This window comes from Cornus florida, unplaced genomic scaffold (assembly GCF_030987335.1).
Source record: "Cornus florida cultivar Cherokee Brave unplaced genomic scaffold, ASM3098733v1 CherokeeBrave_3.0.0_Hap2_Chr03, whole genome shotgun sequence".
In the NCBI taxonomy this organism is placed as follows: Eukaryota; Viridiplantae; Streptophyta; class Magnoliopsida; order Cornales; family Cornaceae; genus Cornus; species Cornus florida.
In genome coordinates, this window is record NW_026775573.1 from 9,133,938 (window position 1) to 9,155,468 (window position 21,531).

At 32.9% G+C, this 21,531-nt stretch overlaps 2 protein-coding genes across 2 annotated transcripts; both read right to left on the reverse strand.

Moving 5' to 3' along the window:
• Positions 1-5,824: 5,824 nt before the first annotated feature.
• LOC132299359 (1-aminocyclopropane-1-carboxylate oxidase homolog 1-like) lies at positions 5,825-14,919 on the reverse strand. The gene is made up of 6 exons (XM_059795904.1): positions 14,639-14,919; positions 11,876-12,112; positions 10,796-10,898; positions 8,405-10,332; positions 6,693-7,014; positions 5,825-6,334 (listed from the first exon to the last, which is right to left on the reverse strand). Exons 4-6 carry the CDS (start codon positions 8,929-8,931, stop codon positions 6,083-6,085), a joined length of 1,101 nt encoding a protein of 366 aa, XP_059651887.1. The 5' UTR covers positions 8,932-10,332; positions 10,796-10,898; positions 11,876-12,112; positions 14,639-14,919; the 3' UTR covers positions 5,825-6,082.
• Positions 14,920-17,068: 2,149 nt separating this feature from the next.
• LOC132298651 (4,5-DOPA dioxygenase extradiol-like) lies at positions 17,069-19,447 on the reverse strand. Its single transcript, XM_059795047.1, has 3 exons — positions 18,790-19,447; positions 17,865-18,238; positions 17,069-17,477 (listed from the first exon to the last, which is right to left on the reverse strand). The coding sequence occupies exons 1-3, from the start codon at positions 19,021-19,023 to the stop codon at positions 17,282-17,284; spliced, it is 804 nt and encodes a 267-aa protein (XP_059651030.1). The 5' UTR covers positions 19,024-19,447; the 3' UTR covers positions 17,069-17,281.
• Between the last annotated feature and the right edge of the window lie 2,084 nt (positions 19,448-21,531).

The following is a 21,531-nucleotide window of genomic DNA, read 5'->3' on the forward strand; positions in this document are numbered from 1 at the left end:
AGGCGGTGGTGGGGTGAGGCGGTGGTGGCGGTTATGGGATGGGGATGGTGTTACCGCCGCCGTGGTGGTGCTGCAGGCGATGAGGGTTTGGATGTTCACAACTGTTGGGTCCGATTTGCGATTGAGCGTTGGTCAGTATTAAAATTAATTAAAGTATGGAATTTGATTAATTAATATATGGTTTTCAAAATGAAAATTCTCATACATATGATGCATGTGTCTGATTGCCCATTCTAACTTCGCGAGATTTTGTTCCTTTAAATACTCCTATGGAAGATAAATTAGGCGTCTTTTTTTTCTATTTTTTTTTTTTTTTTTACTTTTGTACAAACTTTAATATAATATAATTGAAAATTTATAAAGTATTTGGGGATAATTTATTGGCAAAGGACTTTCTGGACTTTGAAGCCCATTTTAAGGCTACAGAAGCTCAGCCAAACATGCTCTATTCTTTTAAATATAAGAGGAGTGCTAAACACAGTTGTGCAAGTCACTGTCCATTCACAGTGGCCTTCTAATTGGTTAAAAATAATGTGTCTTTCCTAATTTTTTAAAACTTCAACTTTAAGACCAAATTACCCTTTTAAATTATTTCTTCTTTCTTTATACCTAATAACCTTCTTTCTTTCCTTTGTTACATATATTAACTTTATTTTTAACAATTGTCTTCTTTTTTTTCTTTCTTTCCTGATTGGATATATATGGCTATATTTCATTATTTCTTTTTTAATTATTTACTTTCTTTCTGTTTTTTTGTTCACTTGCCTTATATATATATATATATATATATATATAGATATATTCCACCTTGATGGATTTTTTATTAGATTTTATATAATTTAATTGAAATAACCGTATGAGATTAAGTTTTAATTGATGTAATATTATAAAATTTGAATTTTAGTTAATATGTGAAACAAGAGAAGTATGGTTTTCTAATCTATTCACAGTAAATTACTATATATGTGTGTGAACAAAGAAAAGAAGATAAATGAAAAAAAAAAAGAAAAAAAAAAAGGAAAGAAACAATCAATTTACATAACATTTTTTTTTTTCTCTCTCTCTCTTTAATATGGATCTAGAGAATAGAGGGGAGAAATAGTGAGAAACCCGAGTATATAAATAGTTAAAAAAAAAAAAAGAAAAAAAGAAAAAAAGAAAAAGAAAAGAAAAAAGAATAAGGTATGTAAGCAAAGAAAGAATTAAAGATTATATAGGTAAACACGTACAAGTAGGATAAAAAAGAAAGAATAAATATAAAAGGGTAATTTGGTCCTAAAAGTTAAAATTTCGTAGTTCCAATAAAATAGGAAAAGACGCATTAATTAAATTTTTTATAATTAATTTTCCAACAATAAGAGGTGCGACTGTGAATGGACAGTTGCTTGCGCGACTGTGTTCAACGCTCCTCTAAATATAATTCTTTAGGTTAAAAGAACTTTTTGACAAAGTCAAAAGATATTTCTATCATTTTACATAGTATGAGAGTTCTACATTTGACCATGTCAGTGAAATTAACCCAACATCGGTGTCATCATAAACTTGCCTCCTTCTTTTAAGTTAATAAAAAAAAAAATGAGAGGTGAGTGATACCTACAATGTTGAACTTTTGCAAATCACTTTAAAATTCACCGCCTGACATATATAATCTATTGTCACACATGCACTGCACAAATTCTTCACTAAAAAAAAAAAAAAAAAAAAAAAAAAATTCAAGTTTATTTGAAGATATATTTCATAGATGTCTTCAAGATCACAAGTGTTTGTATACATAAATATAAGGTCATATAAAACAAATGAACGAGTTCTTGATTGATATTGTAATACCAAACTGGTCCTGAGAAGAGGCACAAATTCTAATTTTCCTTAGAAAATGGACTACCCCAAGTTCATTGAAGAGCAATTCTAAAATATATATATATATATATATATATATATATATATTCAAGATAAGAATTTTAAATTAGAAGTTAAGGTACAACGTTCCAAACCAAACTCCTGAAACAACAAGAAACAATCCAACAGCTGTGTTATAAAGAAATTTACAAGAGCAATTTTAAATTTGACTTCTCCACTTTACCTATTGCCAATAAAATAATTATATTCTAGATCAAGTTATATATATATATATATATATAAATTAATTGTATTCTACGTGTTAAATATATACTTACCGAGTATATTTTAGATAAAGTGATATATTATGTAAAGTCCTGATCTATTGCTTTTGAGTGAGAGATTTTATCTAAGTCTTTTATAGTGACTCTATCCAATGGTGACATTCTAAACTTTATCTCCTTTTCAAATACAACAAAACGCCCTCCACCTTTTACAATTTCCTTTCCAAATACAATAAAACCTCCTCTACCTTTTACAAACCACATTCACCCTAAAATTATATTTTAGGAAAGAAAATTGATTCTTGCGCCGAATAGTTACAATAAATTGCTAAACTAAGTATAAATAGAAAATTAAAAATTATTCAATTCAAACTTCTGCAACAAACAAGTCTAACAATTCTTAATCCATAAAAGGTGGATAAAATCTCTTGCTCATAAGTGAGCAAGAGATCGTCCTGAACATAAATACGGCAATAAGAAGGGGCAATACAAAAGTGTGTAAACTATAAAAACGAGTCAAGGTGGATTGTCCCACCCTAGCACTTCCCCACAATAATTTTACCAAAGGCGTTCCTATTACGGGAATCGCTTCAGGCACACCCGTTACAATTTTTACTGCCCAATAACCAATTTGGTCCCAAGGTAAGGAATAACCCGTTACGCCAAAAGATGCAGTCAATACGACCAGAACCACACCCGTAACCCAAGTCAATTCGCGAGGTTTTTTTTAAGAACATACGTATATAAAATAATTGTATTCTAGATAACACTGATCATATATGTATACATATATGTATGTATAAAATACATATACATATATGTATAAAATAATTATATTCTAGATCAAGTGTTATATATAGAGAGAGAATTTTATTCTAGATCAAGTGTTATATGCCTATATCCATAAAATAATTTTATTCTAGATCAAGTGTTATGTATATGTATAAATTAATTGTATTCTAGATAAAGTATTATTTATATGTATAGAATAATTTTATTTTATGTCAACTGTATACATACATATATATATATATATATATATATATATATTGATTGTACGGATTATAAAATAACTGTATTCAAAATATCTATTATGCTTACGGAGCATATTAAACATATTAAACACCAATTGTGCAAATAAGTTATGTTGTTTGATAACGCTTAATTCTAAACGGGTTAAGGCTTGTTCAATTAAGTGTGTTCGATAACCCAATTTGAATATCGCTGAAAATGTTAAAATGGGGTAAAATTTTAAGTAACATGAATATCACTTATCACTAAAAGCTGAATACTGATTTTTTTAAAAAAATATTTATGTTTTTAATTATCACTTAAAACTTAAGTACTTAAAATTTAGTACTTAAAAATTTCAGTACTTAATTTTTAATTTTATCAAACAGCACCTAATATGTTCAATAATTCAATTACTCTTACTTAGACATTTCACACATTAGTTAGAAAAAAAATGATTTTATGAAATGACCAAAAAGGGCACAACTTATATAGTGAAGTCAACTTCTGTTCTTATTATTTATTCCATGACTATTATTTATGTTGTTTGATTATTTAATTCAGCACTTAATTCTGAATGTATTAAGCGCTTATCTAATCAAGTATGTTTGATATGCAATTTGAATATCGCTGGTAAGTGACAGTTAAAATATGCTAAAATTTTAAGTGACCGAAACATCATTTATCATTGAATAATGAATATATATTTATTTAAAATGTCAAATGTTGCAGTGAGATCCACCTTAATTAATTATTCAAGAGATCAGAACGTTACATATATATAGCACTTGATCTAAAATATAATTGTTATATATATATATATATATATATATATATACTTAACACTTGATCTAGAATACAATTAATTTATATATATATATATATATATATATATATATATATATATATAACACTTGATCTAGAATACAATTATTTTATTGGCAATGCCTAAAGTGGAGAAGTAAAATTTAGAATTGCTCTTGCAAAAACATTTGTAATTCAACGGTTGGGTTGTCTTCCCGTTGTACCTGAGAGTTTGGAACTTTTAATCTAGCATTCTTATCCTGAAAAAATATATATATATATATTTTAGAATTGCTCTACAATGAACTTGGGATAGTCCGTTTTCTAAGGAAAATTAGAATGTGTGCCTCTTCTCAGGACCAGTTTGGTATCACAATATCAATCAAGAACTCAATTCATTTGTTACTTTCCAAAAAAACTCATTCATTTGTTTTATATGACCTTATGTATACAAACACTTGTGAGCTTGAGGACATCTATGAAATAGATCTTCAATAAACTTGAACCTTTTTTTGTTGCAGTGCATGCGTGACAAGAGATTATATATGTCAGTAGGTATCACTCACCTCTCATCTTTCTATATTAACCTAAAAGAAGGACGCAAGCCTATGAGACATCGATCTTATTTTTTTTACCTCAGTTTTGTTATTAGGTATGATTAAAATTATCACATTTTGACTTTTGAGGCACAAAATGTTAAAAAATAGTTGTACGCCGTCATCTTGTTGCCTCTGCAATAACAACAGCTAATTATTTACGTAAAACAACCATCCATCACATTTTGACTTTTGAGGCACAAAATGTTAATTTTGGATTGTCATCTCAAAGAATTGTTATTTAATTTTTGTTTTCTTGGTGTGTTTGATGGGTGTTTTACATAGTATTTTTATAAAAATAAGAGATAATAACATATTTAAAAAATAAAGAGTTAAAGTGATATACTGAGTATACTCATAGGTGTTTTTAACACTTAATCTTGTATATATATATATAATAATTACATTTTAGATCAAGCCTTATACATATGTATATGTATAAAATAAGAGACTTAATATTGACACTCCACAATTATCCTCTGACATTCAAACCCTCTTTCTTTAAAAATTAAATTATAAAAGAGTCCTTACATCACTCAATGTCTAGTATTTCTTATATTTTCAATATTATAATTGCCCTCCTTAATTTTATGATATTTTATCTCTTTGTGGGACTCTTTTAGAATTCCAACTCATTTTTACCTTTCGTTGACCAAAAAGTTTAGTTTCAGTTTTCATTTTCATATTTTAGCATCCCGCTTTAGTTTTTATTTTAATATTTAATTTTAGCATCCGCATGCGAGCGCGATAAAGAATGACAAAATAGTTTCCAAATTACTTTCTCAATAAAGACTCCAATGTATATATAATTCCTAAATGGCATTGATTGTAATGTCAAAAAGAATATTGAGTCATCAATCAAATAATTTATTATATAATATGATCGATTTTGTGTGCCTATGTATTCATAAATATGTAATTGTAAATTATCAAGGTTTTTTTTTTATTTTTTTATATGTAATTTATTTTTTTGTTTAACTCTAATATTTTCTTCTATAATTGCTTTACAAGTCAAGTTCGTTAGTGGTTTTTTTTTTTCTAGCACTCTGTACTTATTCGTGATTGGTCATTTGCCTTTATATATATATATATATATATATATATATATATATATTGGTGTTGGTTCTATTGTGTTGCTTCAATTTTGTTATGGTAGTTTATTCGTGTAGGACTTGGGCAGGCTTTTTTTTTTTTTTTTTCCTTCTAGTGTTGGTGCTATTGTCGGCTTCCATTTTTATGAGGAGAGATTCGCAGAGGAAGGTGGGCGGAACGTGAAAAAGAAACTAAAGGGAATTTTTGTGTAATATACCAACTCTTCTGAAATTTCACTTGGAAAGAGAAAGAATGGAGTGCTTGACAACCGAAGTCCTTAACAACGGCCATAAAAACAAGCTCTCTAGAATTAGTAATCATAGTTTTTATAGAACTGATAGGCACTCTGTTCCTAGAAAAGTGATTACAAATCTACTACGTTTTCGGATCATTTTTCAACATTAAATTTGAGCAAAAATCCAATTATTGTTCAGTCTTTCTGTTACTAGCAATTGCTCATCATAGCTTGAATAGAGGAAGAACTGAGGAACGAGTACCATTCAGTTCAGACCTCGCGGCGGCTAAATCTGTGATAAGAACTTCCTTGTATATAGGTGGATTGATCTCAGATAGAAGTTCCTTTATAGGTCCACACGGCTTAGATACATTCCTAGTGCTGGGAGAGAAGAAACATGCAGTTGATACCCTTGGTCCAACTGATCGAGCCAGTACTCTGTGCTCCACACTTTTGAACTTATCGTTGGTGATAAGCTGTACATGTAGGAAATCAAAAAGAAGAAAAAGATCAAACCCAAAAAAAAAAAAATTGTGATATGTATGATAATGCATTACCCAATATATCTCGTTACATAGTTCACACTAAGATTAGGGAAAAAGAAAGACCAAAGTTGACGTGGGTAGAGTAAGTAATGAATGATATGATAACATGTGATTTTTGAACGCCTTGGCTTAGATAGAGCAGAATGACAAAAAATAAGATTCATGTAAACTAACCCAAATAGTTAGAAAAAATAAATAAAGCTTTGATTACCATAAGACCCGTCTATATATGTTTTAAGGACATTATAAAACGACTAATGAACAAGTAATTCATTGGTTTTAACTATACCTGCATAAAATCCCCAAGGTTTGCTATAAGAGCTTTTGGGACAGGATGCACATCAACCCAATGATCTTGATGAAGACTTTGAAGGCCACCAATGCCATCTTGGAGGAGAAGAGTTAGAAAAGGCAGGTCTGTATGTTGGCTCAAGCCTTGAGTCAGGTCAGGCTGTGGGCAAATTGGGTAATAGTGGCACATAAATGATGTAGTCTTCATGCACTCTGTGCTCCGAAAATAGTCACTGCTCAGCCCTAGAGCTTCTGATAGTAGTTCACATAGTTGCCCCTTCAGTTTGATTATGCATTTCATGTACTCTTCCACTTCTCTTCTGCACAAACAAAATTAAGTATATGTGGACTTCACCTAGAACACTAATAAATTCATGGTGGGTGTGCTGATACTGGCAGATATACACGAACATAGATATTGAGAAAGATATATATAGTTATTACTCTGATGAAAGATTAATAATAAAATAAAAGTACTATTTTAACTAAACAAAATCCTACAAGCAAAAATAAAACACGATTATTAAGAACAAAAAAAAAAAAAAGGTACTTTAATAACTCATACGATAAGTAGTTATAGAAATTTTCATTTAATTAGTGACAACTAAAAATATTAAGATATATGTATCATTCTTATTATTGGCACTTTTGCATCATGGTATCATAATTTAAAACTTTAGTTTTCTCTTCTTCCACTGCTCAAATGATTACTATATAATTTAAAATATTTTTTATGTAAACACTATCTAACGAAAATGTTTGAGAAAGAAAGTTCGTGTATCTTTATTAAACATGAGGAGACTTTAATGAAATTCATCTTTTTGTCTAATCGATATCCTACATGTGTGTATACTATTGTAAATGTAAATGTAGTAATGATATGTTATAGTGAGGCTTACCATAATAATGAACTTTACATTTTAGTTTTACAAAATTAGACTTCAAAAGTAAGGCTAAAAGGCTTCAACTTAAAATTTGTATGAATTTTGAAAAATACAAGTTATATATATTTTTTTCAAACTGACTATCTTTTAGGCTAATAAATAAGTGGTTTGAAAAAAAAAAATTGGATAGGGAAAATGAAATTGTCTATGAAATTTGGGACCAAGATTTGAACTTTTTGTAAAAACAACTATTTTTTTTAATGGTATAACAAACATTTTGAAAATATATAAATATATAACTATATATAAATCTAAAACAATAATTATTATTCACATTATATATATATATATATTAATTTACTAACAATTCCTTGTAAAAAGCTTATGACAAAACATAGATACAAACATAAACTTAGACTAAATTTCACATGATATATCTCATAACGTCATAACCCAATTCTCCCTTTTTCTTTCTTAATCAAATTTTTTTTTTTTTTTTTTTTTTTTCAAATTTTTCTTCTTTGAACAAGAATGTTGAAGTATTTAGAACCCCATGTTATATATGCTTCTCCAAACAATTATGCTATGATTTATAATTTATAAAATTGACCATTTAATACCCAAATACATGTGTCCTAGAATATCTAAGTAGTATTAAACAGGTGTTTCAAAATTATGAATACATAGCGGAAGTATTAGCCGCATGTACATGCAAATATATGAGATTACATCCGAAACAGAAACTGTTTCCTTGTAGAAGTATTTGTGCTTTGATAATCAATTTTTTTTTTCTTTTAATAAATAAATAACTTTGCAAGTTTGATACCTGAGGACTGAAGGTAACACATCCGGGTTCACCATATCATCTCTGAAAACACAAGATAATGTATCATTCCAATTTGCAGCAGCTTTGGATAAATGGAGGTATTCATTGCTGTAATATCTCACATTTTGTGTTCGATCTCGGCTATACAACTCCATCTTTGTCTCTCCAGGCTGCTCATGGAATAGTCGAGCACCTTCTATCATCCCATCCATTACAGTATCTGGTACTCCATGATTGATAATTTGAAAGAACCCCCATGTTTCTGATGCTTTGCAGATTTCATTGACAATCTTCTGTCGATGTTGGCCACCATTTTCAAACCCTTTGAGGTCTATTATGGGGATTTGGTGTGTAGTGTTTGATGAGTTTTGAAGGTTCTCTGGAGGGTTGATAAAGAAACTGGGGATGTTGGCAATGCCAGCATCCACAAGTCCTTTAACTCCAGCTTTTGTTTCCTCGAATTCAGTCACTCCTTTTGCCCAATTGTAATCTCCATCAATAGATTTTTCAGTGGTTGAGACTTCCATGGATGAAGATGTGAACAAGTACTATAGATGTAGGTGTCTTCTATATGTGCAAGCTAAGGAGTGAATTAAAGATGTTGATGATGAGTACAGGAAGTGTTGGTGGATGCAGGATACGAGTGGCAAGAAAGTCAGAAACAAATAAAGGAAGCAGATAGTTGGTGTGGGGCGTGGTAATTATTGTGATAATAAAGTAGTTTAAGTGGTTGAGACTTTGCCTGGATGAAGTGGTGGGAACCCATGCACTCCTTTTCAATAATTTTTATAGAAGTTCAAAAATATATATGGGTCTATATATGAATCTAAAACAATAGTAATTGTTTATCATGCTCTATCTATATCTATATATATAGTGTGTGTTTGTGTAAATATATATATATATATATCAATTACTAGCGTTTCGTTGAAGTATCTAGAACCTTTCTTATGCTTCTCCTAACAATTATACTGTGATTTTTAATTTAAAAAAATTACATTTAAATGCTCAATATACATGTCTCCTAGAATATCTAGGTAGTATTAAACGCTTATTTCAAAATCATGAATATATGTGATGGGAAGTATAAGACATGCATATGTAAATAGATGAGATTATATACGAAACAAAGTGAATATATGTGATAGGAAGTATAACACATGTATAAACAAATAGATGAGATTATATACGAAACAAAAACTGTTTCTTTGGAAAAGTATTCGTGTTTTCACATTCAATTTAAAATAAAATACATACAAAAATTAAAAATTAAAAAAAAAAAAAAGTCCAAAAAAATAATGGACATGCCAAAGAGTAATGATGTTGATGATGAGTGCATGCAGGACATTAGTTGCCAGAAAGTCCAAAAATATATATATATATATATATATATATATATATATATATAAAAGGAAGCAGAGTAGATGTCAGTTGTGGTAATAAATGGTAGATAGTGCGTGTGGATGCGTATCCATCATTATATATTTTTAAGTGGTTGAGACCCTGATGAATTAATATACGGATAAGGGTGCATAATGGGCCGGGTCGGGCCCCGGTTTTAGGAATCCATGCCTGAGTCCACGGGTTTTGACTTTTCAACGGCCGGCCTGGGCCTAGTTGTATTTTACGAATTGTAAGTCCGGTCCTATATACAATTTAATCGATTTTTAGACAAAGACATTCCCTTAGGTTTGATAAAATTAACAAAGACACTCAATGATTCCAAATGATAAATTAACATTATTATTCTTTGACACGTTCAATTACCAATTTATCCAATATCATTCTTTTTTTATTAACTAAAATACCCTAGTAACCCTACCACACTCACCACCACTAGTTCACACCCACCATCACCATTTCGCAGCCCTACCATAGCCGCCGCCGCCGCCGCCACCATGGTAAATTTCTAATGTATGTATATATTTCTGCAACAGAATAAGAGATTGAGATTAACTTTGCAAGTGCTTTGAAGAAATTAGGAAATAAAAACACATTTTTTTAAAGAAGAGATGCCAAAAGCAATACAGAGGGCAATGGAAGAATGGAGGATGAGAACCAAAAATGGCAGAGAGTGACCAACCAAAGTGAACCGAGCCATGACTTTCTCTCTCAACAACACAATCCAACACATGGAAACGTGGCAAAATGGGTTTCAATTGGTATAAAGACTAAAACATGTGCTTAATTTCTTTGGAGTATTTTCTTAGTAACCAAACCAGCTGTATAAATCAAATTGTAAGTTGATTAACACTGAAACGATATGTATAAATCAAATTAAAATTGAAACAAGTAGTATAAATAAAATTAACGCTGAACCGATCTTATAAAACAAGCTGTTAATTAAACACTGAAACTGTCTTATAAAACACGCTGTATAAATCAAATTACCTCAATTGGGAATTTCTCAGACTTGAAGATTTTTCTGTTAAGTGGGAATCGATTCAGGGGTACCATTCCATCTGATATAGCGCGGTTGAGAAGCATCTTGAAGCTGACATGATAAATACAAAGAAATGATTAGAAGAAACAAGGGAAGATCCCTGACCACCTAAGCTACACAGAGAGAAATTGTTGCCCGTTTGGGATTGCTTCTAAAAAGCATTTTTATTTTAAAAATTATGTTTAGGTGTTATTGGTAATCATTATAAGCCTTTAAATAATTATCAAATTTAGTTCAGTAGAGCATTTGAATGAACTAGAATTTAGAACTTATAAATTTGGTAATTTTTTTTCATTAAACAATTTTATACATTTTATTTTTTTATAATGACAATTATACCCCTTCTTTAATAAAGTTGCTATTATCAAATATGGTAACATCATATTAAATGATATTATTGTAAAATTAACAATAAAAATGTTTAAAAAAAATTATTACCAAATAAATAAAAAATAATTTAATTATTAAAATTACTTATTATAATATGTCACTAAATACTTAACATGTTTTTACTAAACTAAATTTTTTGATAAAAGGGCTTTTTCTATTCCAATAGTAAAGGGCTCTAAGTTGTGTTATTTTTCAGATACTACACTACATATTGGTATGGCAAGCAATTATTATCAGCTCTAGCCACATATTCTGCTTTTGGAATAAAATAACAAAGCTGAATTACAACCACAAATTACTATGTGATCCAAGCTTTGCAACTTCAGTAACTCTGCCAACCCAAATGTATTCGAGCTCCAAATTTATTCTGCCAATGAGCATTATTCATGAGCTTGAAAGTATTTTTGGTGCATTTTTGTGGTCTGGTCCAATTTTTAAAAAGACAGGTGCCAAAGTTGCTTGGGATAAATGTTGTCTTCCCAAAAAAGCAGGGATTTAGGTTTTCTTAACTTGCACATATGGAATGAAAGTGCTGTCATGAAACATTTTTGACACATTATCAGCTTTAAAGATATGTTGTGGGTTAAAATGGATACATACCTATCTAAAGATATGTTGTGGGTTAAATGGATACATACCTATCTCCTCAAAGGTAGAAGTATTTGGGATGTCAAAGTTTCTGGACAATGTTCTTGGAGTTGGAGAAGACTGCTTGGCCTTAAAGATACAATCATGCCCCTTGTCAAGCTAGAAATTGGTGATAGAACTTCAGCCAATTTCTGGTTTGACAAGTGGTGTCATCTTGGTCCACTCCATCTATATATTCTTCCCTAACAGAGGGCTGAGGCAGAAACGTCTAACCGAGCCCTGGAACACTGTCCAAAAATTTTAGATAAAACTTTAATACTCAAGGCTGATAATAAGAAAATCCCTTGTTTCAAAAGCCATTTTAAATAACGTATCCTGTCTCAACATGCACACACAAAGTCCATTTCCCTGTCCACACATTATCTGAAAATATTAAAGTAGGTTTCATAATTAAAATCCCATAACCCTTTAATTACAATATTTTAACACGATTTGTTTTGGAAAAATATTTACAAATATACATGTTGGTCTCAAAATATACATTTTCCATTTATACAAAGATATATAACCAAATAGAACCCAACATCCATCCATGGCTGTGGAGGAATTCCCTCTACGACCTCTTGTCTATAACCTGAAAAAAATGTATATATAATAGGAATGAGCAACTACAGCTCAGCAGGAAATGTCTAACCACCACTCCTTAATACCCCCATGAATCCAAACAAATAATAGGAATCAGAAAGGGAGTCATGCAAATCAAGGAAAAAATAATCATCACATTATCATGCTGTCTCACAAAACAGTCAACACAGAAGAATATGAAGTACCATATACACAGAGTCTAAACCATTTTCCTTATTACAACTTTCTATACAAAGAATCACATTTCTCATTATCACAACCATTAGTCTAAAGGTATGCCCCTGTACCGTAAAAAGACTATCCCTCTATTAATACCTAAGGAATCCTTTAGTATTAATGATTTACTGCACCTAGATAAAAGGATAACCACTCATGTCTAATTATAAACACAAAGTGAGAATATCCATCTCCATTACTCCATAATTACCACATTCTTTCCAATCAATATCTTAGCTGGTCTTATACTATGCCGGGAGAAAAATAATCGCAATATCACATTTATAAACCAAGTCATGAATGGATATGTCATGCAATGGGTGCAATGTCATGCGATGTCGCTCCTCATACTTAAAATCACTTACATTATTCATTTTTCAAACAGTTAATGTAAACCCCTTCGGTAACCCCTCAGTGGCGAAAGAAGGATTGGTTACTGTCCCTGACCCTTAGTACCACCGCAGCTTTATTTGGGGCCTAGATAGCTCAACCACACTAGGGCGATCTCCCTAGTTCCCTCTAGGCTATATTAACGCCACGGACCTTTGGTACCCCCTTGGCATCCTGGTTTTCACAAAATTCTTCTCTTAAATCTTTTTCCCAACACCCCTTTTTCATTTCAAAACATTTCTTTCCCATTTTTCTTGTCCAATGCTATGCATGAATGCACATGCTTCACAATATTATAATACCACATCATTACTAACATCAAAATCCAATTCTATAAACATACTTTGGTAACAAATTTATCATGGCAGCAAGCTTCACAATGACATACTATCACAGCCTTTAAGAAATCAACTCAAGCATGTTATCATCTAATCTATACAACATAAAAATTATTAGACATAGAAAACATATAGAAATTTTATGGACACATTTTGGCAGCAAATTTATCATGGCAGCATGTTTCAAGGATAATGTATCATTCAGTTTTTGAACACTATTACAACACCAAACTTATAACAAAACAGCCCATAATTGAAGTGAACTAAATATATAATTTCCACCTTGTCAAACAATAACAATACAACTATTGTGATTACTAGAATTTCAGTTTTAGGCACATAAACACCAACAACATTTTAAGAGTTCAAATTCCATATTTAAAACACATAACACATCATTTCTGTCTAAGCTACAAAATTTCAGATTTTTATTACACAACATACTTGTAAATAAAGCCTAATTCAAGTCATATAATGATTCAATTTAAAGGATTTAATTCACAAGGAAACAAAGGGTGTGAGGATTAAAACAACCCCTACTAGTTGTTAACAATTCATACGCAACTTATTACCTCCATCTTTGAAAATTCATAATAATTTCAATTCTGTGTCAAATTGAGTGATTCCAAAGCCTGATGAAAGATTAAACAATGTACTTTGAAAGTGTCAATTTAGTTTAATAAAATCCCTTCCCAATTGGAACAGTTTTGACCCAAAATTTCAAAATAAAATTTGCCCAAAAATTGATTTCCAGCCTGTAGCTTCCATCTTTGAAAAATCATAAAAATTTCAATTCTCATCCAAATTGAGTGAATCCAAAGGCCACTGAAAGTTCAAAGACTATATTTTCAGGATAAAATTTTACTTCACCAAAATATCTTACCATTTAAAGCAGGTTTGATGAGAAAGACTCAGACAGAATCTGCCCCAACCTAGAATTTCCAGCAAGAACACTCTAACTTCAAAAATTCATAATAAATTCATTTCTCAACCAATTTATGTGAAACCAATTTTCAATGAAAGCTAATTAACTATATTATCATAATATCAAATCATCTCTAAATGATAATTTACGAATTTACAGGAATTTGAGCAAAACAGTAGCATGTAATTTCAACCAAACAGTTTCAGCATGCTTCAGTTTCATTTTTATACACTTTACAACTTAAATTGAAAGAGATTAACTCACTAAAGGCAAAGGAATTAAGGGTTAGACAATCCTACCTTAAGAGATGATCAAACCCACCAACAAGATAATGAAGATGAAGAACTCTCCATTGAAGCACAACTAAGATCCTCCTCTTTTCAAGGCACTTTCTGAAACCCATGGATTAAGGAATGACCACATATACTATATCAATGGAAACCTCACTTCCTCTAAGTCATTTTTCATTCACACCTCACAATCAAAATCTCATCACAAGTCCTTCAATAATGAGTTCAAAAATGGTCACTAATGATGGTGACGAAGGAAAGAGGAGATGGAAATACAGAAAACAATTCCTATCTGCACTTGGCTGCGTGGAGAAGTCATACAAAGGTAAGCTAAATGAATGTCATGTGGTGTCCATGTGTCCATGTGTCGAGCCCACTATGAATCAAATGTGTGACCATGATAAATGACCAAAATATCCCCACCTCTTCACGTACTTAACTACCAAAATGCCATTACAACCTCAAATGACCATTCCACCCTCATGAATAAAACAAATGACATCCAAGATAATTATTTTTCAATTAAGAAAATAACTCCAAAACCTAAAAATTCCGGTGTGGGACCCACACGAGTTACTAGGCCCAAAAATCTATAAACTGTCCAAACGGTTCAACTAGCATATCCATGCTTCCCAAACTCTATGAAACACTCCAAATCACTATAAAACCTTCGTGACATGCAATCCCAAACATGGCACGCAACCCGAGGTAATGAAATAAACACTTATGCCGAAAATGAGAAATGCTCGAAAAATCGAAAAAGTGATGGACATCACATTGACAGCATAACCAAAGTAAGTACATTCATCACCACCAACACATGGTCCTTTCCAACAGCCATTCTCAACATCTTGTCACAGCTACAAAACACTGCCTCACTGCTAGACCCCAATCCCAATTGCAGAGATAAATACATCTGGCTACCATTTAACTCTAGCCAATTCTCCATATCAAAAACCATGAAACATAACAACCAGCATTTCCCTTCCCTACCCTACCTTGGCCCCATCTTGTCTGGTCTAAACCATCCATACCTAAGCACTCCTTTACCCTATGGGTTGCAATCCAACACAAATTACTAACACTGAAAAGAAGGTGTACAACACACATCGATTCCACCATGTGTATCCTTTGCAACACAGAACTTGAATCACGTGACCACCTATTTTTCACTTGTTCCTTTGTCAAACCCTTGTGGCACTTTTTACAGGCACGTTGTGGGTATCATATCCAATCTTCTTCTTGGACAAGGCTCATTGCTTAAGCATCACACCATTGGAGGGGCAACTCAGAATTTCACAACAATACAATCTCCAAAATGGGATTAGCATCCTTAGTCTACCATATTTGGAATGAGAGAAATAAAAGAATTTTCAAGAAGAAATCACTCGATGCTAATTCAATGTTCCACCTCACTTTGGAAACAATTCGAACTAAATTGCTTTCTTCTTCAATCTCTGACTCTCTTAATGCTAGAAGAATTGCTATGGAATGGGAGCGTCCTAAATCAGTGATTCGACCTCTGAGGAAGCCACCAGACTCAATGAACTAGACTACACAGAGCATTGTTGGAAACATTCTCTATGATGATCACCGGATTGCTGTGTTGATCGATGGATCATGCACATATGTCTGTTGGGTTGTTGTTTGGGCTCTAATGCTTTATTTTTTCCCACTGGGCCTTCATGTTTTCGGTAGTTAGCATTGGGTTAACTCCTTTGGACTGTACTTTAGTAACTCTGGTTAGGGATGGCAACTGGGCGGGATGGGGCGGGGATTCCATTCCCCATCCCCATCCCCGATGCATTTTTCATTCCCCATCCCCGCCCCCATCCCCGCTTAAAATTTTGCCAAAATCCCCATACCCGCCCCCGCCACCTTATCCCCGTCCCCGCCCTGCCCCGCCCCCGACCCCGGCCTCATAATTTTTTTTATTTAAAAAAAATCAATTTTTTCTTATTTTCATATATATAATAAATCTAATTTAGTAATAAATTATTATATGTAAGGGTATATTAGTAACTTCACACTTAATTAGGGCGGGACGGATTTACCCTATTCCCACCTCCGGCCCCGACCCCGGCGGGGATTCATAATTTGTCCCCATCCCCATCCCCGTTTAGGTAAAAGGATCCCCATTCCCGCTATAAACGGAGCGAGGCGGGGCCCCGGTGGGGATGGGGAATTTGCCATCCCTAACTCTGGTATTGCTCCCAAAAAAAAAAGAAAAAAGTAATTTCGCACTCTCATGTACAAGTACTTCATGATCCACTATATTTCATTTCGTCAATTAGGGTAGTAGAAGTGAGCGAATAACCATATCTAATGAAAGCCAACAAAACAAACACTATATTGGCTAAGCTAGCAATGACAAGAAAATAGGCAAATTTTATAAATAGATACGCACTGTTATTAACCAAATATATTCAATATTTATTGATACAACATTCTGATTTATTCGAAAAAAGATTAGACAGAAAATCAGCAATGACAACAAAATATACAAATTTTATAAAAAGATGCACACTCTTATTAACAAGATTTTTATTTTGTATTTTTTTTCTCTCTAAAACTAGAGGACATGCGCATGCACTTTACAATATTACCCCTAGCAGGGCTTGAACGCTCAACCTGCTATTTGAGAAGGAGAGGTCATGCACTTGTCATGAACTTGTAGGCGGCCAAGGAACGGCCGGTATTTTGGCTCCAGCTATGGTGGATAAGTTCTGCCTTTGCATTTTCACCCGCAGCACCCATGGCTACATGCAATGTCAAGAAGTGGTATGGTTTTGGGTGAGCTCTTTTTGAGTGTGGCGCCTTTTCCTCGTCGTGATTCACATCTTCAAACCTACAAGCACAAACAAAATATTATGGGGCTGCTTGATTCGATTTTCTAAGAATAACACTAGTTTTATGTTTTGATGTAGAATAGGTTGCTTGCCAACAGGGACGGACCAGGAAATTGTGTGGGGGGTGAAGTGAAATTTTTTTTATTTATTTATTTTTGTAACGAAATCTCTTCACCAGCTTTCATTTGTGGACATAGGACATAATCAGAACCATGTTAAATCTCTGTACTCAGTATGATGTGTAATTCTTGTTTATGTTATTTGTTGATTGTTTTTGTACTTTGGTTATGGTTTGTCACAACATTTCAGTATACAGATTTAACTGGATAGGTCCCATTTTCGGATGACATATCATTTTTTTATAAATTAAAGAAGAAAAGTAGTACCTTCCAGTGAGGAGGGCTTCTTTTAGCCAGTCATCAAACTCTGCTGCGCAAGAAGAAAACGAACCATCTTCAGATTCGAGGCGAGACCCCAAGTTGTGAGTAGTACTTCCCGAACCAATGATCAGGATGCCTTCTTCCTTGAGGGGAGCCAATGCCTTCCCTATATTGTAATGGTAAGTTCCATCTTTGTCTGTCAGCACAGAGAGCTCACACACCGGAATATCAACCTCCGGATACATGAGCATGAGTGGCACCCAGGTAGCGTGGTCAAGTCCGCGGCTGTTGTCTTCTGCGACGCATTTGATCCCGGAAGCCATGAGCACTTCCTTCACCCTTTTTGCCAATTCTGGTGCTCCTGGTGCTGGATACTTCAGCTGGAAATAGGCAGCAAAATGGATATGAAAAAGACCATATTTTATATTTGACCATCATCAACATTGCCTTGATCTCATTGTGAAAAATATCATTGCCGGCCAGGTTTAGGGATGGTCAGATATACGTAGTCTTACGTATTCTCACATGCCAAAAGAATGTTTTCTTAGTTCAAACCTGTGACCTAAAGCCTTAGTACTGTTGCACCAAAGCCCACCCTCACTAATAATACTCTCAAGCAGCCACTTTTTGAGTCGGGAGAGATGCTTTTTTTTTATTATTGTTTATTACTACTAATAGTAGTGTTCGTTAATTATCAAAATGGTACAAATTTTAAAAGGCAAGTAAAAGCCAATGTTTGAGTTGGAGTGTACTCACCTAAAGATTAAGCTGTTTTTCTGTCAGCTAAAAAACACCCATTGATGTTATACAATGTTTAGTGTTGCGGTGTTAGAGAAAATGCATATATGGAGTTTTAGGTAGTAAATAATTAAGTATAGTATTTTACTTCTGTTAGTTATTTCCAAATAATGAGAGAGAGAGAGAGAGAGACCTTGTATAAACATTCAGGGAAGCCCACAAAGTCATATATGGTGTCGTGGCGATCAACGACATTAACGGAGGGTTCAGCAGTCCGCCAGTGAGCAGAAACCACCAGAATGGAGGTAGGCTTCTGCCGGAGTATCTTCTCCTTCCAAGATTCCATGTAATGCCTCACTGGCGACGACTTATCGGTCAATGCTGTTGGCGGTCCATGAGATATGAAGAATGTCTCCTTAAAATCCATCTCTTCCAAAATCACAATCAATGACCATACAAACAAGTTTCAAGAGAAGAAAAATGTTGCTAGAGGGTTTTTTTTTTTTTTTTTGTTTTGCATGCAAGAGATATAACTACTAGAGGCCTTTATAATCGTGTGGAGTGTCTGTTTTGTTGCATGTTAAAACTTGCACATGTTAGACATGCTAATAGAGAACTGAGTTGTTTAATTATTTTGACCTTGTCAGGTGTCATGTACGTCTACATAACAGCAGCAACAGAGTTTGAAAAAACAAAAAAAAAAATCAAGATTCCTTCGTCAATTAAGGATAAGTCTAAAATAGAATTGGTCACCTCATCTTGACGTGATTGATCGTTATCCTTATTATCAAAATTATTAAAATAATTGCTTCAACTCAGCCTAATGCATCAATCCTAAAATCCCCCTTCCAACTAGGCTCCCCAATGGATAGAATGTTAAGGTTTATGGTATAACCTTTTTATCATCAAAGTAGAGGAGAGGTGAGTGCGGACAAAAAGTACGGGGAAGAAAAGTATATGTGAGTGTATTTTTTATTAATGAAAAAAAAATAAAAATAGGCTCTCTTGTGTATAGAATAATACAACTTTCCACGTGTTATTAAGTAAGGTGACTCACTCTTAACTCGGTATAAGTTTCGAATTTTTTTTTCACCAACCAATGTAGGACTCAATCCTGCCTTTCGTCTTTAAATCTTTTGTGCTGCCATGACTCATTTCCTTCCATCTCAAATCTAAAACACTTATTTGTACTCCCAAAAATAACGTCTATAGCTATAAAGCAGTATTATTACGTGCGTTCCTAATTTTTTTCCCGACCTGTCAATCACTTTAAAGCAATCATGTACAGATATCATGTGGAGATCGAAGATATGTCTTTGACATGATCTATTGAGATTGAATTTCATATGTAAATAGAATGTGCAGGGACTCTTGTATGAGGTGGCACTCAATTATAACCTTTGAGGACACATGCAGAACAACTTTTTTTTTAAAGTGACCCAACATGGTTAAAACTTTTAATCATAAAATGTGAAGTAAAAGTATCCTATCCTTATTGAACAGAAATAAAAGAAACCGAGAACCAAGAATAGGTTATGGTCGAGAATATAATTTCCCATCGTTATTTTATATCCTTTTAGGGTCGGTTGCCAGTAGCATTTATAAATTATATATCTGAGAGAGAGATGGACAGACCAGTGACTTAACTGTATCAGGTTCCTATTTTTTTAAAAGATAACAGGAATTCGAGTGTCGGTGGAAATATATGAGTCTGGGTACTAACTATGGAAAGAGAGAGAGAGCACGAATGAGTTCTTGATTGGTTGTTAGGAAACATCTGAAGCCGACCTTTGTAATTGATGGCTTCTTAGTTCTGTCTCCCTCACATGGGGCCTTGATTGGTTGTTAGAAAACAACATCCATAATGATGGTGGGTCTTTTTTATTGCTGTTTCTTAACACAATTGAATAATTCAAATTCTTGAACCAAATAAGGTACAATTATCACCTTTGTCGCATGTCCAATACGTCAAAGTATGATGACAAATAATTGAATAATTCAAATTCTTGAACCAAATAATTCAACCGGGTGCGTCAGGCAACGGACCGTATCAATAGCCCCGTTTTTCAATAGGACGGGAGCTAAATTGTGCATTCCAATAACAAAATTGTGCATCAAGCGTATTCTCGGATTGGTTCCTATGTCTCCAGTAACTTTGATTCAAGTGTTTGTGAATAAGATGTTAGGAATTTCTCTTCATGTGTTAAATACATGTGAGGCGTGTTTGTACACCACTTTTGGGATTGCTGTGAATGCTATGTTTTTCCAAGACTGTTTCAGTGTTATAAGAAATAATATTATGTTGCTTTACAGCAGATAAGGACTGCCCTGGTCAACAGCAGCAAAAGCAGGTTTCCTGCTTGATTTTCTAGTTGTAGCTTAGAAGTGGCTATTATGTGGCATAGTTTGACATTGTTTGATTGCATTTACTAAAATTAACTTATTTAACATTTAAAGCAAAAATCAAGGGGCCAAAAAAAAAAAAAAAAAAAAAAATTACAAGAGCAACCACACAGTACTTGAATTCTATGACAGAGGAGCAATTGGTTATAGAAACTAAGGTGGCAAAATGGGTCACAACCCATCAATCCGCCCAACATCCGGCCATTTTTTAATGGTTTTGGGTAAACCATATTTAAAAACCAACAGTGCACCTGAGTCTTCCTTTTTCAGATCTCAATTCATATATTCTTTTTGCCATAAAACAACATACCAATACAAAGTATAATCACTTGTCTTGAACCATATATCAACAGATAAATCAATCAACAAGACATTGACAACAGTTTCGATGCATAAAAAAATATTCACCTTTTTTTTGCCTCGAGGACCAAGCACAAACATATGCTGTAAAATCCCACATCCCCTCGTAGCAGAAGATTGAATGGATTTTGTATTTTATTAATGTTTTGGTGTATAATTTAATTTTTCCTTT

Bases quoted from the DNA above. Each gene is read 5' to 3' on its own strand.
- LOC132299359 (XM_059795904.1), bottom strand. From the start codon at position 8,931: ATGGAAGTCTCAACCACTGAAAAATCTATTGATGGAGATTACAATTGG. The intron at 7,015-8,404 runs GTATCAAACTTG...TTGTTTGTGCAG, and splicing joins GTGTTACCTTCAGTCCTCAG to AAGAGAAGTGGAAGAGTACA. The intron at 6,335-6,692 runs GTATAGTTAAAA...CTACATGTACAG, and splicing joins ACCTTGGGGATTTTATGCAG to CTTATCACCAACGATAAGTT.
- LOC132298651 (XM_059795047.1), bottom strand. From the start codon at position 19,023: ATGGATTTTAAGGAGACATTCTTCATATCTCATGGACCGCCAACAGCA. The intron at 18,239-18,789 runs GTCTCTCTCTCT...GCCTATTTCCAG, and splicing joins TCCCTGAATGTTTATACAAG to CTGAAGTATCCAGCACCAGG. The intron at 17,478-17,864 runs GTACTACTTTTC...TTGTGCTTGTAG, and splicing joins GAAGCCCTCCTCACTGGAAG to GTTTGAAGATGTGAATCACG.